Genomic DNA, 21,911 nt, shown 5'->3' with positions numbered 1-21,911 from the left:
CCATCCATAAGCCCCCTATCCCATCCCTCTCCCCTTCTTCTGTGAGGGTGTTCCCCTCACCAACCACACCCCCTTTCCCACCTGCCCACCCTGACATTCCCCTACACTGGGGGGTCCAGCCTTGGCAGGACTGAGGGCTTCATACCTTGTTGAACTGGAGCAGAGAGCAGACAGGAGCAGTAGGCTTCAACCTCAATGCTTTCCCCAGATGACCTAATTCTTCTGGCCAACCTCGTCCTCTTATATGTGCCACAATCTTCAGAACATCCCTCCCGGCTGGAGCCCAGTGTTGAGACACAGGAGCTTACTTGGGATACTTTACAAGCCTTTGTTCATTGGTCAATTGGATTCCTCATTCTCACTACTGTTGGACCTGAGTCGTTGACTTCTTTCTGCATCTGAAGTACTCGTTTGCAGTGAGACGGATGCTTTGCACAGAATGTTATCTCATTCTTAAGGTTTTTCTTTTCGTTTCACTTATTTTGTCCTTTATGTAGTAAGCATCAGTCTTGATATAGTTTGTTTTTACCCATATCCCAGTACTGTAGTGCACATACATACATACATACATACATACATACATGCAGGGAGAAGAGTCATACACATACGTTTTAATTGACTTCATGCAAGGGTTAGCCTGGATTTCTCTCCTGTTCCATTGTGTGCCTATCTTACTTATTCATTATAGTTACCTCAGTGTGACCAAGTACCTGACAGATGTGGGAGAAAAGGTTTGTGTTGGCTAATTGTTTCAGAGGACTCCAGCACAGATGCCTGAGAACCACAAGGGAGGGAGGATCTGTTTGGCTTATGGTTGCAGAAGGTTTCAGCCATTGAAACATTTGTCAGAATAAAGGGGGAAATACTTATTTTGGCTTAAAATTCAGAGGAAATTGCAGTCCGTTTGGGGAAGCAGAGTAGAGAAGGTTCTGTGGCTGTAGGTGCACGAAAGGACATTTCTTTACATTGTGGTTTTCCAGAGAGCAGAGGATGCTTGACTGGAACCTCAGGAACTACTTCAACTAGGCTCCACTTCTTAAGTGCTCAGAGCTGGAAAGCCTGTGGCCCTCTGACCAAATCATGACCTTTGGCTGGCATTCTAGATTTAAAGTGCAGCCTATGCCTTCATTCAGGACCTCGGTTCTGCTCTTCAATCTCATCTGTGAAGTTAGGTCTGGTTTGCTTTTCTTTCCTTCTTTTTCTTTTCTTTTATTTTTTTCGGAGCTGGGGACCGAACCCAGGCCTTGAGCTTGCTAGGCAGGTGCTCTACCACTGAGCTAAATCCCCAACCTGGTTTGCTTTTCTTTAAGCTATGGATTTCTCTTGTGATTTCTTTTCACATTTATGATGGATCATGCTACTTCTGTCAAAATCATTGGGGTAATGATAGGAATTTCATTAATTGTGCACGTCTTAGGCAACATGGGATTCCTAATTCTATTAAATCTTTTACTTCTTGAATTTGGAATATTGTTGGAATTTTTTGCTTTTATTTCTTTCAGCAACATTTTACTATTTTCATCATATAGATTTTTAACTTCCTTGATTAAGTTTATTCCTAAATATTTTATTATTGAAATGCTGTTAACTGTAGAATTGCTTTCTTTATTTGCTTTTTAGAATCCTCATTGTTAATGTGTATACTTTGTATACTGAAACTTTGTTGTATTTGGTTTTTAGTTTTGATAGTTTTTTGTTTGTTTATTGTTTTTGAGGCACAATTTCACTATGCAGCCCAGGCTAGCTTAGAATATGCTAGGCCTGAGGTGGGTGGCCCTGATTCTCTTGAATGATTGGATAGCAGGCAATGAGGCATACTCAACTGGGGGCAGCATATATCATGATATTTTTTCTTTATTTGCATGAAATCATTAGAGTTTTCCATGTAAAAGATCATGCTGTCAGAAACAATGTTGGTGATGATGATGGTGTGATGTGGTGATGGTGATGGTGATGGTGATGGTGATGGTGATGGTGATGGTACTGGTGATGATTCACTCACCTTTAATCCCAGCACTTGAGCGGCAGAGGCAGGTGGATCTCTGAGTCTGAGGTTTGCAAAGCAAATTCCAGCAGGCCTGGCCTACAGAAAGAAACCCTGCCTCAGAAAAACAACAACAAAGGTCCCGCTGTCAACAGAGATCATTTTATTTCCCTTCTTCCTTTCCATCCTATGTGTCTGTTATTCTGTTGCTTGTCTGATCGCTCTGGCTCTAAACCCAGCCTGGGTTCGTATAGAAAATGCTAAACTGGGTATTCTTGTCTTGTTCCTAATTTTAGAGGGAATTTAAGTTTTGAGTCACCCTTGAGAATGCTCGCTGTGGGCTTTTCATGTACAGCCTTTTCATATTGAAAGTTTCCTTACACTCATAGTTGGTTGAGCATTTCTATTGGGAAATTATTCTGAATTATTTTTCGGATCCATTTTTGGCACAAATTTGACCATTCCCCTTTCCCATGTTATTCTATTAATGTGTGATATATTTATTTTTAATATATTGAATTATCCTTGCATTTCTGACTGAGTATTTTTATTTTTAAAACCTTAGCTAAACTTTTCTGTTTTTGTCTTCGACAGCTAGAAAAAGTCCTACAGCAAGGAGACATTGGGGAGTGTGCAGAACCATATATGATTTTCAAAGAAGCTGATGCCACCAAGGTACCATGTCAGGACCTCATTTTCCCGTATCACTCTTAATATAATTTGGGAAAAATAAACACATATAAATCCTGTTAAATATTTCCAATGCTAATTCACTTTTTTCTGTTTGTCTACTTCCTTTTGTCCTGTTACCACATTGTCTTTGTCATTTAGCCTGTTTTATGTCCCATGCTAGACTTAAAAATCTCTTTTACCTGTTGGGGGAGGGGTAGAGAGATAACTTGTGGGTAGAGGCATTCGCCTTTCAAGTCTGATGACTGTTGCTTGACCCCAGACTCCAGAATGTTGTTTTCTGAACTTGATGACACATACAATGAAACACTCCTCCCAGGACACAAACCCATACACCAAGAGTATTAGCAGTAATAGTAATTTAAATATGGGTTAAAAATTATTTTTGTTGATGAGAGCAAAGCTAATTGAATTTCAAATTTCTTTTATTTAAAAGTTCTTTTATTTACCAAATAGTGATATTGATGAAACTTCCAGCATTGATTTTGTCATCTTGAGAGAAAGAAAGATGGGCAAGCATCACATGCACACATGTCTCTATATCACATGCACACATGTCTCTATATCACATGCACACATGTCTCTATATCACATGCACACATGTCTCTATATCATATGCACACATGTATCTATATCATATGCACACATGTCTCTATCACAAGGTGAGCAAAGAAGCAGAGCTGTGTTCTCATCTGCAGCTGCCGACAGTATAGGATCCAGGCTGCGACTTGTTACACTGGAAAGGATAGAGTAGCTGAGCTAATTTTAAACACCATGAGGTGGGAACAAAAATACTTTAGCATGAATTTAGCTAATAGCCCATGACCAGAAAAGCATATCAGGAGCTCAAGTCTTTGAACAAACAGTGTTTTAAAGCAAGTTTTGAAGAAGACAGTTATTTTAGATAGTTTGAAGAAAGACTCAAGTTGTTGTTCTGGAGTTCATAAAGACAAAACTTTTTCTAGATTTCTCTCTTTCCTATTTGTTCTGGTATTAAATTTTGTGTTAAAAAGACTTTTACATTTCCTTTCCTAAAAAGACTTCCTGCAGGACATGCACGTGGCTCTAAGCCCCTTTTTCCCTGCCAAGACGACATAATCACAGAGGGAAACTGCAGGGCCTTTGCTGCCTGTTTGCAGAGAGTTGAGGTGTGGCGTTGAATGGTACTTGTGTAATGTTCTCTCCCCTCACACATGCTCAGCCTGAGTTTTGCTGTCTTCGCTGAGATATTAAGCACTTTTACCTGCCCTTGATAATGTGTGAAATAGACCTTAGGTCATTTCTTTCAAGTGTGGTCATGGATCAAGTTCTGTTTTACAGAATAAGGAAAAATTGGAGAAGCTGAAAAGTCAAGCCGACCAGTTTTGCCAAAGACTTGGGAAATACCGCATGCCCTTTGCTTGGACTGCGATCCATTTAATGAATATTGTTAGCAGTGCTGGCAGCTTAGAGAGAGACTCCACCGAAGTCGAGATCAGTACTGGAGGTAAGAATGGATATTGTTTCTAAAGTAGTGATCTCTGCCTCAGGAGAGCGACAGCTGTGTCAGTTGTAGCCTGGGCAGTGTGCTGTGACTTGGTAAACGATTTCCTTAGCTGGAGCTGGTGCCACACCTCTAATGCCAGGTGCTCAGTGCTCAGGCCAGTCTGCATCTGCTTCATTTCAGGGCAGCCCAGGCTTCATCCATGAGGCCCTGCCACTCCCTCACCCTAAACCAAAACAAAAAAGAGAGAAATAGGAAAAAAACTTTAAATATACTATGTTTACACATTATTCAAGTCACCCAGTTTGCTGCAGTCATAGGCACCACAGTTGATATTTGGAACATGTTCATACCCATTAACAATCACTCCTCATTTTCCCCAAATTCCTAAGCCCATTCCTGAACAACCACTAGTATATTTGTTTTCTTTATGGATTTGTCTATTCTAGACATTTAATATGAACAATTGAATAGTGTTTGGTGTTTTGTGAAGCTTGTTTCATATAGCATGGTGTTTTCAGAGGTATTACCACGGGTAGGTGACTGCTGGCATTTGATTTCCTTTTGTTGTCATGATTCTCCCTTATATTTATATACTGCACTTTAATCTATTTATTGTTGATGATAATTTGAGTTGTTATGAATAATAGCACAGTGAGCAATCATGGGTCAGCTGTTCTCAGGTCTCTGGTACTGGGAATTAAACCCATGACCTCTCATGCATGCTAAGCAAAGCACTCTACCACTGAACTACATTCCCAGTCTTTGTAAAAGCTGTTGCATATTGTGCGTTTGACTATATAACTAGAAACGAAGTTGCCCCATCATGTGATAATTCTTCAATAAAGATTCTGAGATTGTCAAACTATCTCCCAGTATGGCTGCATTTTAAAATTTCTGCCAGTGGTGTATAAAGTTCCTCTTTCTTCTTGCCAGGACTGCATGCCGTCTGGTTTAACCATAGCATCCTAGTGCAGGTTAGCAGCATCTCATCCTGCACTGGACTTTCCTTCTCTGGTAGCTAACGATGTTAGGTGTTTTTGCTCTTTGTGGTCCTCTTTGTAAAAATACATATTTATATACTTTGACCATTTTAAAAGCCTTTTTAAAAAAATAACTTTATTAATGCTTCACTTTTAGTTGCTTTTTTTTTTTTTTTTTTTTTCTGGAGCTGGGGACTGAACCCAGGGCCTTGTGCTTGCTAGGCAAGCACTCTACCACTGAGCTAAATCCCCAGCCCCCATGCTTCACTTTTAAATGGGGGTTTTTCACCTTTCTGTTTTTGAAGTATTCTACAATTTTTTTTGTTTCATTATCATATAACCATTTCTACTGGTAAATCTAATGATTGATGAAATCTAGTGTAGTAATTTTAGTGCTCTGTGTTTTCCCCTTCATTTTAATCAAAAAGGTTTGTCGGTTTTTTTTTAATTAATTTATTTATTTAATGTATGTGAGTACACTATCACTGTCTTCAGACACACCAGGAGAGGGCATCGGATCTCATTACAGATGGTTGTGAGCCACCATGTGGTTGCTGGGAATTGAACTCAGGACCTCTGGAAGAGCAGTCAGTGCTCTTAACCACTGAGCCATCTCTCCTGCCCCCGGTTATTAATAAACTGATTACCATGTTTTTCCAGTTTCTGTTTCACTTATCTCCACTCTCCTGCTGCCCTTTTGCAATGTTTGCTCCTTTGGATTTAGTTTCTGCTTCTGAGAAAAGGTTTCGGCATATCATGGTCTTCATGACTTGGCTTTCCCAGTGTTGGCATGGAAACATGGGTAATCATGCCCAGATGTTCAGATACATAGTTCCTTAAAGTGTGAGCTGAGATGTAATTACTGACTTGAGACTCTGTTTTCTTTATTTTAAGTTTGAATCTTGCTGTTAGCATAGGCTGGCCTTGAATTTTCCATTCTCCCACTGTCTTCCAAGTCCCGGGGTTACCAGCCTGTGCTATCAGGTCAGCTTGAAATACTTCTTTTCACTAGAAGCATTTCTACTTGTCTTTTGCCCTGGAGCCCTGCTGTAGCAGTCTCACACATACGTTGGTGTGTTGCATCTCCATACATCTTACTTTATAATTTCCCTTGGGAACAACTCCCTCATAGTAACTTTTTAGTGGGGGCGGGGGGAGAGAAAGAGAGAGACAGAGAGAGAGAGAGAGAGAGTGTGTGTGTGTGTGTGTGTGTGGTTTTTTTCAACTGTGCATATTTGTGAATCCCCTAACTTTTCTTTTATTGTTAATTTATAGTTTAGAATTATCCAATTCTTAGTAAATAATTTCATCCTTTTGGTCTTTTCATATCTTGTCTTATATTTTGGAGAATGACCTGTAAGTGCTCGAAAATAATGTGTACTCTGCTTTTTCTTATTAGAGTCTGGTCTGTCATTGCTTAGATATTTTTTAAAGTTTTCTCTTTTGTTAATCTTTAATAGCATTGTTCTTTTAGTTTACAAAAATGGGCATATCTTGTATGTGTGAGTCCTTGGTTTGCATACCACCTTCATAAGGAAAAAGGACAAAAATAAGTGGAAGAGGAAGAAGAAGAAAGGAGGAAGAAGAGGAGGAAGAGGAAGAAGAAGGAGGAGGAAGAAGAAGAGGAGGAAGGGAAGGAGGGCGAGGAGGAAGATTATCTTGTAAAGACTTTGAACTTGCAACTTGTCTTTTGAATTTGTTTCAGTCTGAATCAGCGAAGGCTGATTTGCTATTAATGATATTTCATTTTGATGGGTATTTCATAATGAGTCCATAGCTCCTTCTAGCTGATTTACACCATCTTCGGTTGTGCATGGAGATCGTTATATGTTAAGAGACTTATTAAGAGACTTTGTATTGTAGAAGTGACAACCAGCTGATTCAGATGGATTTGTGTACTATAACTTACAAGATGAGCAAAATAGCTTTGCACATTAATGGATTATTTCTTATGTTGGGAAAGCTAATTAAAAACAGTTTTACTTCTTACGAAACTGACAATCGTTTTATCTGCTCTTTGGTAGAACGAAAGGGTTCTTGGTCAGAGAGGAGAAATTCTAGTCTTGTTGGTCGACGGTCCCTTGAGAGGACAGCCAGTGGCGATGATGCTTGCAACCTGACCAGCTTCCGGCCTGCCACCCTCACTGTGGCAAACTTTTTTAAGCAGGTAATATTTTATCATGTGGGGGCTCTGGGGAGGTGCTTGTACAAGGTTTCACTTTCTTTAAGGAGAGTGGTAACTGTTCTGTGCGTACGTATAATGTCAAGAACTTCGAACAAATTTAAGGATGAAGATGAATATGAGTAAAAACTAGTAAAATATAAAAATAATTGCCATTGTACCCACTTTATCACTTACGTTGTTTAAATGCTGACATTGACATTTTCATGCATCAAAACCTGTCTTTCACATCTATATCTTATTCAGTTGTAATGGCGAACTTTTTATTTTAATTTTTATTATTTGAAATTATGTTTATGGGTATGTGTAGCTTGTACAGGTGCTTGTAGAGGCCAGAGACATCAGACTGTCTTGTAGCTACAGTTACGGATGGTTATGAGCCACCCAATATGGGATTAGAAATAAATTCGGGTCCTCTGCAAGAATAGCACATACTCTTAGCTCCAGACACTGATGGCTTGTGAGTTGTCAGTGGTCATGTGCTTCCCCACTCAAGGTGTTCTGATCTTAATGGTCTTGTCTGTGGTTTGCGGAATAGAAACCCCCTTTCTGTGCTGAAATACAGTATTGTAGAGGAAGATATCTGTATCTGAGATACTCTTTCCATCAGACATTTTCTCAGATCTGTTCTGTCCACTTCAAATCAAATCAGTGTTTTTCACATGTCATTTCATGGAAATCAATTTAGTATGTAACATACAGCTTCAAAAGTAGATCTAAAAAAATCTTAAAAAAAAGAGCATTTCATATATTCAATTTAAATGTTTCACAGAGCCTTCATTTTTCCTGTTTCTTTAATATGAATACTTTTGTTTATGTATATATACATTGGCTTTTGATGTCAAATGGGTTTTATATTGTGAATCAAGATAAAAAATGTTTTATGTAATCAGATGACCCAGAACTAATTGAAGAATGAGGAGAAAACTTGTATTAGTGTAACAGATGACAGACTAGTAAGATCTATGAACCATAAATTTGGGGGCAGATTAAAGAAAATGTTAAGAATTGTCTCTGTATTCCTCCTCCTGAGGTGCTATTCTGAGTGAGAAGAGGACACCCTAACTTACTGGTGTGCTGTACTTGAAGGGACAAGAGCAGAATGTGCTTTGCATTAGAGAGGTCTTTTTGAAGCCCTGCGTGGTCAGCAGGTCTGGGAGAGTGGGTGGGAGGAGTGTGTCCAGTACAAGGGTCTTTATACTGTGGACAGCAGTGAAGATGGGAGGACGTGATTGGCCAGACACAGGTGCTGAGTTAGCAGTTCAGCAGTAGGATGTGCCATCTCCCTCTGCTCAGCCTGCTGGGCTGCAGCGTCAGCCCCCTCCATTTACAGTTAGCCATTTGCTTCTGTGGTCATGCTGACCCTTGAACTGGTGGTACATCGGGAGGTGAGCAACTGTCCCCCATGGTTCTGCTTATTCAGCTATTATTTTCGTGCATTTGCTATTTAACAAAATTACATTTGAAATGTAAATTTTATTTTCTTTTTGTATGTATGTATGTATGTATGTATGTATGTATGTATGTATGTATGTACATATGTGCCTGGTGTCAGTGAAGGTCAGAAGAAGGCATCATATTCTCTGGAACTGGCACTGCAGAAGGTCTTGAGCCACTATGTAGTTGCTGGGACTCAGACTTGAATCCTTCGCAAGAGCAACAAATACTTTAAACCACTAAGCCATCTTTCCAGACCCTAAAAAGAAACTTTAAAGTATTATTTAACTTAATAAAACCTAACAGGCTGTCCATATTGGTGGTAATATGCAATATTTTATCATATGCGTACAATATATGATGCTTATAAGCTTAAATATTTATAGCTCTTCAAATATTGGATACATCTTTATTGTGACAGCTATACTTTCTCATAGTGTTTGAAGTTAGAGTTCATTATTCTGACCTATAATCATTCTGTTAGATGGACGCACGTTCAGGGTACGGTTTTCAGTACTAGCTGTTGGATAGAGCACAAAGTGCTGTTAAACAACCCACAGGGCCATGGGAAGCATTGCCGTTGATGCTCTTTATCCGAAATATCCAGCCAGGAGTACCTATTACTTTTGTAAGTATTTTTAAATAGTTAGAAAATTACACATCACAGAAATGCAAATCAAGTAAAAAGCAGAGGCTGTACTTTAACAAAGTAGAATTCAAGGATAAATTTTTTCTAAGTGAGATTCAACCCCTTCTCCCAATTTATGAGAACTTATCTGTAGTTGTGGTATAGTTAATCATGTAAGGTTCAAATGCACCAACCCAAAATTATAAGAAATACACAGAAATTTTAAAACAAAAGTAAATCATATAATAGTTGTTAAAGACATGTGTTCTATATGTTAGTAAACAGGTTTTTGTTTGCTTCAGGGGTACACATAACAAGTAACAATCGAGTACACTGGGGGAGAGTGTCAGCTTCCCCACATTTGGAGGTTGGCTCATCTCGATTGGTTCCTAGGAAAAACCAGCTTTTCCATCTACTAGAGGCAGAAATTCAGGAGAGGGAGAGCTGGGATGTGTGACTTGCTTTATAAGTCTCAGTTTTTATATTTGCTCAATGACAGGAGGGAGGTACAAAGCCAAGCATTGGGAAGAAAATTATGTCCCACCCAGTAAAAGGCACAAAAACAGATCCTCATCATCACTAATGAATAGAGACTGGTAATATGATTTAATAATTAAGTAAATAAAAGTAAGTCTAGAAAAACCCTTGAGTGTATTAATGAATAAATCTTGAATATCTGTATTCTGTGCTCAGTAAAGAGAATATGTTGTTTTAGCAACTGATGGAAAACTTACATTCATTAATCACATAAAGCTCCTGAATTTTTTTAAAGCCTTATTTTCTACCTGTACTTCAGTAAAAGAACTATTTTAGAGGTAGTATCTACAGAGAGTCACTATTTAGACATTAAAAAAATCACTTCCAGGCTGGAGAGGTGGCTCAGCGGTTAAGAGCACTGACCGCTCTTCCAGAGGTCCTGAGTTCAATTCCCAGCAACCACATGGTGGCTCACAACCATCTGTAATGGGATCTGGGGTCATCTTCTGGCCTGCAGGCATATGCAGACAGAAAGCTGTATGATGTATACATAATAAATAAATAAATATTCAAAAAAATTGTTAAAAAAATCACTTCCCCAAATAATGGTACACAGGGAGGCTGTCTCCCATGTTATGAGTAAGTGGGAGCTACCTCAGTGCCAGCTTCCAGAGACAAAGAGGCTGAAATATGTCCATGACAATGAAATGAGAGCACATTGTAGACAGTACCCATGTCCCAGCAAAATGCCACAAAGCAGGCCACGATTTTCTTTCCTAATCATTGTAGGTGGAAGGAAAAGTTAAACTCTATGTAGTTCTTCTCTGTCTCTGTCTCTGTCCCTGTCTCGCCTTCCATCTTCAGGTGTGGTCATTTGGAGGTCTCTCTCTGGTCTTCATGTCAGGATAGCTGTGCTTTTCCTACTACCATTATATTTATCACTCATTTTTGTGAAAATATAATGTATAAAGATTGTGCATTTCAGAAGTTTTAGAATATAAACTTGAAAGACATACTCTCAATTGTGATGTCTCTGTAACTGTCCCATGTCCTTGTATTTGTCTCCTTTTGGTTCTCTAACAGCTGCATTTGTAGTTTTCCTGTTATACCCTCCCTACCTCTAATTTGCATTGGCTATCTGTATGCTAGATGTCCTATCATAATTTATAAGCTAAGAAATAGATCATAACTGTGTACATAAGTTAAAATGGTTGGGATCGTTACAAATCTCAGTCAGGTTTGAAACAAGAGATTCGTTCTCCTGGTATCTTTCTCTCTGACAGACAGACTGTACAGGAGCAGCACTTATCTCCTCCTTTTGTTTAGTAAATACTGTTCTCCATGTCATTGAATTCAGGAAGGAGACCGCTTAAGCGATGAGGATTTGTACAAGTTTCTTGCTGATATGAGAAGGCCATCTTCTGTCTTACGGAGGCTGAGACCAATTACAGGTATTTTGGATTTTGTGTGTTATGGTAATTCTCAGTGATAATTATTTGCTAGCATGCTTTCATTTTCCTATTTATCTGGCTCAAACATTTCTCGTGCTCAACACCTGCAGAGATCTCTTTTTCTGTAGAGGAAGTAGCAAGTCTGCCCAGCCCCAGAGCCTGTCTCTGAATCTCTAATCCCCTACCAGACTCCACAGCTGCCCAAGACAATGAAAGGCATGAGCCACCACTTATATCTAAGTCCTTAATAATTTGATATCTATCCTGTTCATCCCAGATTTTTTATAAAATAATATTGAAATTCCTCTAATAACATTTTATTGGTGTTAGTCATCACTCTGTCTCTGTGACAGACTGCCTTAAGCGAGAATAAATTACTTAAGGCTGATCAACTTAGCCGGAGGAAAGGTTAGTTTGGCCCATCACGTCACAGCTCCCAGCCTTTAGTTGAGGGACTTTGCTCTGTGGCCCTCTGTGGAGAAGAACATAGGGCAGAGCCAAGCTGCTTAGTTTATGGTGGCCAGAAGTAGATGGAAGGAGGGAAGGACCAGGGGATTCTCCTCAAGGGCATACCTCTAGTGCACACTTCCTTCCCTAGGTCCTACCTCCTAAAATCTGCCATGCCCTAGCAGTACCATATCTCCTTGGAAAAGCCTCTGAGAAGCACTTCAGACCTGAGTGTAGGCATCACAGAACATTTCTGTTCATATTGACTTTATAATGTATTTTCTGCAGCTCAGCTGAAGATAGACATCTCTCCTGCACCTGAAAATCCCCATTACTGCCTAACCCCAGAGCTGCTTCAGGTGAAGCTCTACCCCGACAGCCGAGTCAGGCCCACCAGAGAAATTTTAGAATTTCCTGCCAGGGATGTCTATGTTCCAAACACGACTTACAGGTAAGATACCCAATTGTGATGAATTCTTGGATAAAATGCTATATTCTAATATTAAAGTAGATTAGAATTAAACTTAAAAAGTGTGTGTGTATATGTATGTGTGTGTGTGTGTGTGTGTATATATATATATATATATATATATATATATATATATATATATATATATATTACTAAGCTCTGCCTATGTGCCAGGTATAATGTTAATTACCTTACAAAATGTCATCCTCATATTCTAAGCAACTAAACCGAAGGATAGAGAAATTTAAAATATAGCTGAGCACCACACTGTAGTTTGGTGGTGGCCAGTATTTACTTTTGGGGCCAGGATTTAATGTTTGATTAAAGCATTTGAACTGCAGATTTGTGTTTCCTCAAACTGAGTATTAGTAGGATTTTGGTTCCACACAAATCTAATGTATGTGTTTCTGGCCGCATGTTGTATGCAGTCAGCACTAGCTGAGTATATACCACGTCAAGAGCAGTAAACCATTATTACACACTGCTTCTCAGGTTGTACTGCTGTGTGTGCAGCTGCAGCCTTGGTGTGTGCATGTCCTGTGTGTGACTGACTCTCCTCCTGCCCCTTGTCTCTTCGAAGGTTGTGACTTGACATTTTTATTGGGAAATCTAGCAGGATAGCTCAGAGACAATCTAAGTGGCATTTGGGTTTCTCTCTAGACTGACGCCTCAACACCAGCAGTACTGCTGACATTTCTCAAGTCCCTTAAGCCCAAGTTTTGGAATCAGAGGTTTTACTTCTTTCCTTGCTTATATTTCATTTGATCAACAAATTACATAGATTCTGTTTTTAAAATGGACCTTTAACCCATTGCTTTTACCAGTCCCCATTTAAACCGAGTGCAAGTTATCGTGTAGAGTAGGACTGTAAGAAAGAAATGTGATGAAACAACACTTGTAACTTAAAATTTTATAATTGCTATATACTTATAATCAGGTGAAGGTAATAATTTTAATTATTTTACTTAGCATAAATACCATAGAATACAAAAATATTTTTCTTCTCTCTCACTGTTTTCAACATTTGTGTATATTTTAAATCTTGTGTATACGTAAAATTCTCACCAGCCACATGTAATTAGACACTTCCATGCTGTATAGCTGCTGATTTTGCCGTCCCTCCCTAGGTGATTTCATTTCCATTCTTGTCTTAGTAGTTCTTGACATGGTGCCTAACGAGGCTTTACACAGTACAAACCAGACCGTCTTTGAATGACTTCTAGTACAAGTAGAAAGTGTATTAGACTCTACATAATCTGTCCGCTGCTTTCATAACCTGGAATTCTTTGTTTCCTTACTTCCTTTCGCCTCAGTCACCTTTAGTTTGTCCGTGAACAAAGCTGGTTTTGCCTAACAGATCTCCATGAGACTCTTTGCCTCTCATCTCCTGTCTTCACTTGCTTCTTTACGTGCCGCTTCCTGGAGCTTGTCCCCGCCTCACTGCCCAGGAGTCTACTTCCCATTCCTCCAGCTCTCTCCTTCCGGTGTCATCACCTGGGGTTATGTGTGAGGAGTCTTTCATGTGATTATAATTATGGTAAAGGGCAAGGACTCCATTTTACAGTTACCTTCTCCATCTTCCTAGAATACAGAAAGCATAATAAATATTTATTCCGTGAGTTAAAAGCTGTGAAGCTATAGATGGGTAGGAGAATGAGGTTTAAGTCATGAATGTGGTGTGTGTTTCTGGTATCACGTTACTCTGGTGACTTAGGGAAAGCTAGATGTTGGCTACTAAGTTTTTATATTAATAAAATATAAAGCACTTGGACTGAAGAGCTGGCTCAGCGGTTAAGAGCAATGACTGTTCTTCCAGAGGTCCTGAGTTCAATTCTCAGCAACCACATGGTGGCTCACAACCGTCTGTAATGGGATCTGATGCCCTCTTCTGGTGTGTCTGAAGACAGCTACAGTGTACTCACATACATGAAATAAATCTTTAGAAGAATAAGGTACTTACGACTATTAGAAGAGTTCAGAAAACATATTACTCCGTGTAATTGGTACTTGATGTGAATGAATTCCTGGAGCTTATATCTTAAGAAGATGAAATGCAGGGAGAGATAAATAACACGTACATGTACACGCATGAATAAGGAGAGGTTGCATAACTGAAGTCTGCTGCATACATCACAGGCCTTGCACTCTGCTGCTCACCTAGGAGCAGGAGATTCTATAAGAATTCCTTACTTTTGCTTGAAGAATTTCAGAGCCAGAGAAAATAGGAATTAAGAACTTTGAGTTGTCTTTTCTTTCATGTTTTTGCTTATCACTATTACTTAATTACATTCTTAACAGTTTTTGAAAGAATTATGTGAGTATAAAGTTCACAGAGTAGAATAAGGCTTAAAATTGAAGACATTTAAATTCCTCACTTCCAGGTTTAATCTGTCCCTGTGTTTTGTGTCAGGGTTTGTTTGTCTGTGTTCCTAAGTGTTGCCTAACTTTCACACTGAGCCGGGGATTTTATTCCTTTGTTTTCTGCAGCTCCCTCTTTCTCCTAGACTTGTTACATTGTTTTGTCCCTACCCTGCATGGTTTATCATTAGAACTGGCTGACATGTCAGGCAGTGCAGTGCAGGTCAGCAGCTGGCCAATCCTTTCCTGCCGTGAAGCTGAGGACACTGGACGCTCCTCAAGCGTGCCAGACTGTAGTTTTGTCTAGAAACTGATTACCCTATAGATTCTCTACGGTTACTTCCTATCGTCTAGACATTATTTACTACCATTCCTTAGCCATTATTTATCACTGTTCTAAAGATCTTTTTGACCTTCTGAGTCCCATTTCCCATATTTTTCTCTCTGGATGTACTTATTTTACTGAAAACTTTCAGTGACTTCTTTGTGTTTTTTTTTTTTTTTTCTCTTTTTTTCCTTTTTTTTTTTTTTTTTCGGAGCTGGGGACCGAACCCAGGGCTTTGCGCTTGCTAGGCAAGCGCTCTACCACTGAGCTAAATCCCCAACCCCTCAGTGACTTCTTAAGTGTGGAAGGTACTTTAAAAAATGTAGCTGATGGTGTTTTCATTTCATTACTTTCCTTTGTTTATTTTTGAGATGAGGTCTTACCAAGCTGTCCAGGATGGCCTCCCATAGCCTGGGTTTGGGTGAACTGCTCTGGCCTCGAGTCAGCAACTACAGACACAGGCTTCCTTACTTGCGGCATAGTTTTTTGAATCTTTTTCCAGTTATTTCCTTATACCTTATGTTTTAAAAATTCATGTTGATACTATTTAGTGCTAGATGACCATTATTTAGGCCATTTATTCTAATTATTTTCATTTAAATTAGTTTATTCAGTTTCATAGAACTCTTATAATTTTGGTGGTTTTTCTTTGAACATGGAGAAACATCAGGTTGAGAATAAGAGGTTTATTTGGTCTGAAATCTAGGTATTGCTTCATTTTCCACAGCCTTTATGCTAAAGGACAAAAATGTCCAGCATATATAATGGCATGTTATGAATAAATTGAAATATTCTCATTTCTGGACTATTGTTTGATATATATTCATTAAAGTTGGCCAGACTAATTTTATCTTATACTTTTGCCTCAAAATCCGAATCATCATTTTCTATAAATTTTAATGTCTTACAGTGGAAGTGATGTAATGATATAAATGACATATAGAGAATCATATCCGGGAACTAATAGGAATACTTGAGAAAATCATGTTGTAGAAGCTGAATGGGGTTGAGTGTGGGGCTTATCAAGCAAGGCAAACCTTGTTGAGGGAGGCTTTTAAGTGTTTGTCCAATTTTAAAGTTGATAATGTTTATACTCTCCTGAAGGAAATTACAAGTAGATGCTTCATGTTCCTGTGGTGCACGTGGAATTATGTATATTGTGTGTGTGTGTGTGTGTGCGTGTGTGTATGTGTTGTGTGTGTGTGTGTGTTCATACATGGGTCTGGAGGTCTTCCCCCATCACTCTATGTATGGCAGGGTTTCTCACTGAACCCAGAGCTCTCTGACTCTGGTTAATTTAGGTGGTAGATGATATGTAGTATCTTAGCAATAAAAAATTGGAAGGCATAGAACTAATAATCCAGATAAATGAAGTTTACCTCAAATGATTGCATATGTTCTCTCAGTGTCATATGAGAGGCCCTGTGCAGTTGCTACATTAGGATAAGCAAACAGTGAGCCCCTTCGTACTGGGAATTTACTCAGTGTTTGCAATCGCGTGGAAGTTAGACCGTAGATTCCTTGCAATACTACTTGTGTTCCAGATCATGTCTTCATTGCTACCGTAGCTTCTTGATTTGTATTAGATCAAGGTACATCCAGCTGAGCAAGTCCTTTCCCTTTATTGACATCTGCTGTTTTGAGACCTGACCACACAGCACAGGATATTCTTGGCAGACCGTGAGAGCGGCCCTCTTTCCCAACAGTCGCCTTCATTGGGATTGCCTGTTGAACTTTTGTATCTTTGTTTTTCTATCATGTTTTTTTTTTTGTAAGTGTGGCTAGCAAATGTAGTATAACTAAGATTAAGAGACAGTGGCAGTAATTGTGAGATCAAAATAAAAGCAAGCAGTTTGATGCTGTCCTTTGCAGTCGGTAGGATGGACCCTCCTCTTCATAAACATTAGTGATTTCATTGTCTGTGAAATGATCTAAATATAGTTTTAAATGATCTGTTATATGAAATTCCGACACACACACACACACACACACATACACACACACACGCACCCCAGTAGATGGGTAGGCTTTTGTGACAGATAAGGACTACAGTAGCCACAATAATAAATGTTAGTTTTAAAATCTATTTTCATACAAGAGATAGAAGAAAGAATTTCAGTTGTAGAAGTTACCACAGAAGATATTGACACATTGGTCAAAGAAAATACAAAGTGTAAAAAGCTCCTAACCAAAATACTAGGAAATTTCAGGACACAATGAAAAGATCAAGCCTGCGAATAATAGAGGGTGAAGATTCCCAGTTCAAAGGGCCAGAAAACATCTTCAACAAAATCACAGAAGAAAACTTCCTTAACCTAAAGAAAGAGATGTTTATAAAAGTACAAGAAGCCTACAGAACACCAAGTTGATTGGACCAGAAAAGAAAATCCTCTCGTCACAAAATAAAACACTAAATGCAGAGGACAAAGAATATCAAAAGCTATAAGGGCGGAAAAAACCAAGTAACATATAAAGGCAGACTATCCGAATTCCACCAGACATCTCAGAGCCTCTGAGGGCCAGAAGACCCTGGATAGATGTCATCCAGACCCTAAGAGAACACTTTCAATGGAGCATTATGAGTTTTCCCTTGAATTGTTTGATAAGTTTATAATGTACTAGTCACACTTTCCTCTGTTTGATTTCAACTCAGACCAGGTCAGTATGAGCACATGCGGACCATGTGACCTTTGCTTCTTATTGCTCGTCCTCGTATTGTGGCAGATCTCCCTTTGCAGAGCAAATGCTGGTTTTTGTGTATATGTAAATCCTATGACCTTTTTTGGAATAATTGTTTAATGTATAAAATACATTAACATAAAAAACCATTATTTTGAATTAAAGTGATCAAGATATTAGCTATATTCCTTATTAATGAATTAAACTAAAACATTCTGTCTTCTGATACAATCAAAAACACTTTTTTTCTAAGCAGTATTTTCAGATAGCCATAGTAGTTGGGATATAAAAATATGTCTGTTTTCCAGTATCAGAGTATATATATATTGCTACTACTGCTGTGGTTCATTTTCTACATTCTTAATTTCATGTGAATGGTACTTAAAATTAAGGAAACCTATAGAAATTTGAGTTGAGAGGCCAATTTTTTAGCATTTTTATATTGCCACCAAGTGTTTCTAAAAAGTCAAGGTGGTGGTTGTTATCCAAGGCTCCCGAGAGAGAATGTTCCAGAAATAGGAGCAGCCTGAAAAACATTTTATTCATTTACCCTAAAAATTAAAGTATTTCCTTGGGAAGTATTTATATAGATTATTTTCTTAAAGGAGTTTGAACAGTGGTAACTAGCACCCAGTTTTTAAAAGTCTGCATGTATTTAAGCACTGCCTTTAAGACCGTTTATGACAGTGCAGGGAAGCAGTTGGTCAGGTGCGTACTCCTGTGTGTGGAACTGGAGACTGAAATGTGGTTGCGTGTCTGAAGATGAACCCCAGCAGTTAAGGTTGTTGTGTGTTGCTGATTCAATAAACCTAATCACTTCTACCTTCGTTACTACCGTAGAGCATCTGAACGATAACAGACAGTTTTTAGGGTTTTGATGGAATTCTTTGTTATGTTTTATATTTTCTAAAATTCAGTTGAAATATCACCTTATGAAGGCATAATATGGGGACTTGTTAACCCCACTTTCATAACCTTGAACGGCACAGTTGAGGCCAATTGAGTAATTTTGCCCTAGGTAATTTGCACCCACAAAGAATACTTTGGACTTTGCTAAAAGGGGCAATTGTTTGATGACTTGGTTTTCAAAACTGCAGTGTTAGATAACCACTCCGTATGCACTTGGAGGTACATTGTTTGCGGGTGTTAATGATGCAGAGAATAAAAAGAAACCCCAAGCCATGAGGTAATACTATTGTTCTGTATACAATGTCACATATATAATAATAAAAGTTTTGAATACGATGTATAAAGTAGGGATTTAATAAATACTGGCTAGTGAACACATATCTACTAACATTTGAGTAAACTGACTGCCAGCTGCCCACTTTTTAGGATGATGTCAGCGTGAACATATGCTTGTTGTAGTATGAGAGAATATGTAAGTAGCTTCTACAGCAGCAGTGAGGCTGGGATGGATGGCGTGTACTCTCAGCCCTCATTGGCTGAGAGTAAGCCCTTGGTGGGAGGTTTTACAGTGATTCCTTCGATTCAGGTAGGTGAAGATTTGGAGCTCTGAGCTTTTGATCTTTGTTTGTGAGTCACTGTTATAATCTGCTAGGTTTATGCACTGCTGCCATTTGAGGGCTGGAGATACAAGTGGTGCAGCATTCAAGGAGTAACGAGCTACCGTTTACTAGGTCTGTGGAAGAAGCAGGATTGCTGTTCCTCAGAATATTTCCTGTCCAATCAGGGAGGGAGGAACTGTGAATGGATAGAATTAACTAGAAAAGTACTTAAAGGTTGTTTTAAAGTACATACACTTTATTTCATAAGAGCAATGTTGTGTTGGGGAAGTTTGTTAAAAGAGGAGCCAGGCATGGTGATGCACACGTAAAGTTCCTGACTGTAGTAAGCTGAGAGAGGTATGTTTGAGGCCAGAGGGGCTACACACCCGACCCCTGACTCTGGGATCCCGGTGTGCTGGGAGGGTTTGAGTCTGGCTCTTTAGTCACGAGTCCTTGTGCTGTTCCTATGAGGGTGGAGCTGTGGGCGTTTGTACAGTCCACAGAAGAAATGCGACTCACAGTCTAGGAGCAGATCTCTCAGGAGATTTTTAGAGAACATATCTTTTTATTAAAGATCGATTTATGGAATATGAGATATGACCACTGGCCTGTGTTTTAGTGGTAGGTCATTATCTTATAACTCTAAAGTCTCTAAAGGGATATATTTGAATTGTTCTCAGCTGTTGTATTTCAATAGCAGACTACAATAAACAAAAGAGGAACTACATCATTGTTATAAACTTGCTGAAGCACAGTTGAGTAGGAAATAAAACTAATGGGCTAGAGGCAATTCTTGAGAAGAAAGCTTTTCTGAAGAACATTTCAAAATGTACAAGAAAGTGCGTCCACAAGTTCAAGTAAAACAAAACAAAACAAAACAAAATAAAAGCAAAAAAACCCCCCAAAACCTTTTCTCTGTGCCAGTCTCCCTGTGACTTACAGCCTGGTAGTGCTGCTGCTGGTTATCTAAATGAGAAGGGTATGAAGTGGGGAGGAGTTGAAAAAGGCTGGGCTGCTGCTTGATGGATCTGTAGTATAGTGTGCCTGGGGGTGGGGGGGGTGGGGCAGCTAGTAAGCAATGTGAGAAGGAGATATGAACAATGACGATGGGTTGAATATATAGAGTTGGGAAATTTATCCGTGAAAAACAGCGTCCATGAAGGTAGACAGAATGTGTGAGGGCGCATTTATAAGAATTGTATCGGGACTGGGGAGATGGCTCAGTCAATTAGTAAAATGCCCATTGAATAAGCATGAGGAGCTGAGTTTATGCCCCCATCTTCTGCTACAGAAATCCAGGCCTGGCAGGGCTCCTCTTGTTACCTGCCTGGTGCCAGAGGCAGGTACATTTGTAGAGCTGTTTGGCCAGCTGACTAACCTACTGAGTTCATGAGCCTCAGGTGCAGAGAGAGGGGTACAGAAATCAGGTGGAGAGTGATTGAGGAAGGCAACTACACAGACTTTTGAATGTGTGCATACTTAACACATGTGTGCACTCCTCCATGAACATGCACATATTTTCCCTCTTACACACAGGCCTCCCTTCCCCACCAGAAGGCCATGTCGCTGATGGTAAGAGGATCTGAGGAAGGACAGGCTATAAAGATGAAGCCCAGGGAGGGTAAGCCATGCTGAGTGCAGTGGCTTTAGAATCCACTTAGTACCAAGTACTGGAGAGGGTGAAGGGAAAGTGGCTTGGGCAGGTTCCACTGGGTTACATAGCTCTGGGTCTCTTCCAGAGAATCGAGGACAGGGCAACACTGAAATGCAAAGAAGGGACCTTTCTGTTACCAGAATAATCTCTGAATCTGAGCATTCTATGAGGAAAAAAAAAAAAAAGACCAATTTGGTACTTCTTTCTAAAAGGAACAAAACTGCATGAAAATCTAAGAAACAAAACAGGAAAGCCCAAATCTAAGAAACAAAACAGGAAAGCCCCGCGAAGCCCCGCTGTGCTGCAGAAGCAGTCACTTTGTTTCCGGGTTTCCGTCCTTCTTCCATAGGGGGCCATCTTGGTATTTAAATGTAAAACTCAGAGTAAATTTCAGCAAGTTAGGTAGTAGCTCTGAGAACTGTAGCTTTTTCTTGCCTGTATTCTTTTATGTTTTTCTGTAGAAAAATATAGGATCCACATAGACCATATGTATCTCCTATATGTGATTTAAAAATATGTATGACATAGGGTAACTAAATAATGCATAGTATTGCTTGAGGCAAGTCACATTATAACTGGATACTGCCCTATCTTTAAAAACTTGACTTAACTCAGTTTCCCTTGTTTTTAACATAGTTTTGGGAGATCTGGAGGGATGGCTCGATGTATAGAACGCTGGCTACTGAGGTTCGCTTCCCAGCACCCAACGACAGCTCCCAGCTGTTTGTAACTCCAGTTCCAGAGGATCCACCCACACCCTCACACATGTGTGCAGGCAAAACACCACTTCACGTGGAATTAAAAACAAACAAACAAAATGTGTCTGTGTGTATGACCTGTGTCTGTGTGCCAATAAAGGAGAGAAAGCATTGGATCCACTGAACCTGGAGTTACAGGTGAGGTTGGTACTAGAAACCGAACAGGAGTTCTTACAGCCACGGATTGAAAAACTGATTTGAAACACTGCTGACAGCTGATGTTATGATAAAGATATTTGTATCTGACAATCCTTGGAGAGTTAAAGCTTAAATTACTTTTTAGAAGCAATCATGTTTATTGTAATATCTATGAATTTTTAAACATACATGCCTATTATGCTTTAGAGTATTTGAGAAGATACTATGATTTTTAAGACTACTTAAAAACACACAAAATC

General features: G+C 39.2%; 1 protein-coding gene across 10 annotated transcripts in view; it reads left to right on the top strand.

The window, feature by feature from the left end:
• The window catches only part of Dock7 (dedicator of cytokinesis 7), a 183,500-nt gene that overhangs the window by 50,124 nt on the left and 111,465 nt on the right, over positions 1-21,911 (top strand). For all 10 annotated transcript variants that reach the window (NM_001415886.1, NM_001415885.1, XM_063287647.1 and 7 more), the window contains 5 exons: positions 2,579-2,659; positions 3,995-4,160; positions 7,165-7,307; positions 11,222-11,315; positions 12,051-12,213. In NM_001415886.1, coding sequence (NP_001402815.1) covers positions 2,579-2,659; positions 3,995-4,160; positions 7,165-7,307; positions 11,222-11,315; positions 12,051-12,213 — 647 coding nt within the window. The remainder of the gene's footprint in view (positions 1-2,578; positions 2,660-3,994; positions 4,161-7,164; positions 7,308-11,221; positions 11,316-12,050; positions 12,214-21,911) is intronic.

This window comes from Rattus norvegicus, chromosome 5, assembly GCF_036323735.1.
Source record: "Rattus norvegicus strain BN/NHsdMcwi chromosome 5, GRCr8, whole genome shotgun sequence".
NCBI classification, from domain to species: domain Eukaryota; kingdom Metazoa; phylum Chordata; class Mammalia; order Rodentia; family Muridae; genus Rattus; species Rattus norvegicus.
Note: the sequence above shows the minus strand (reverse complement) of the source record. Positions and strands in the feature narration are given on the sequence as shown.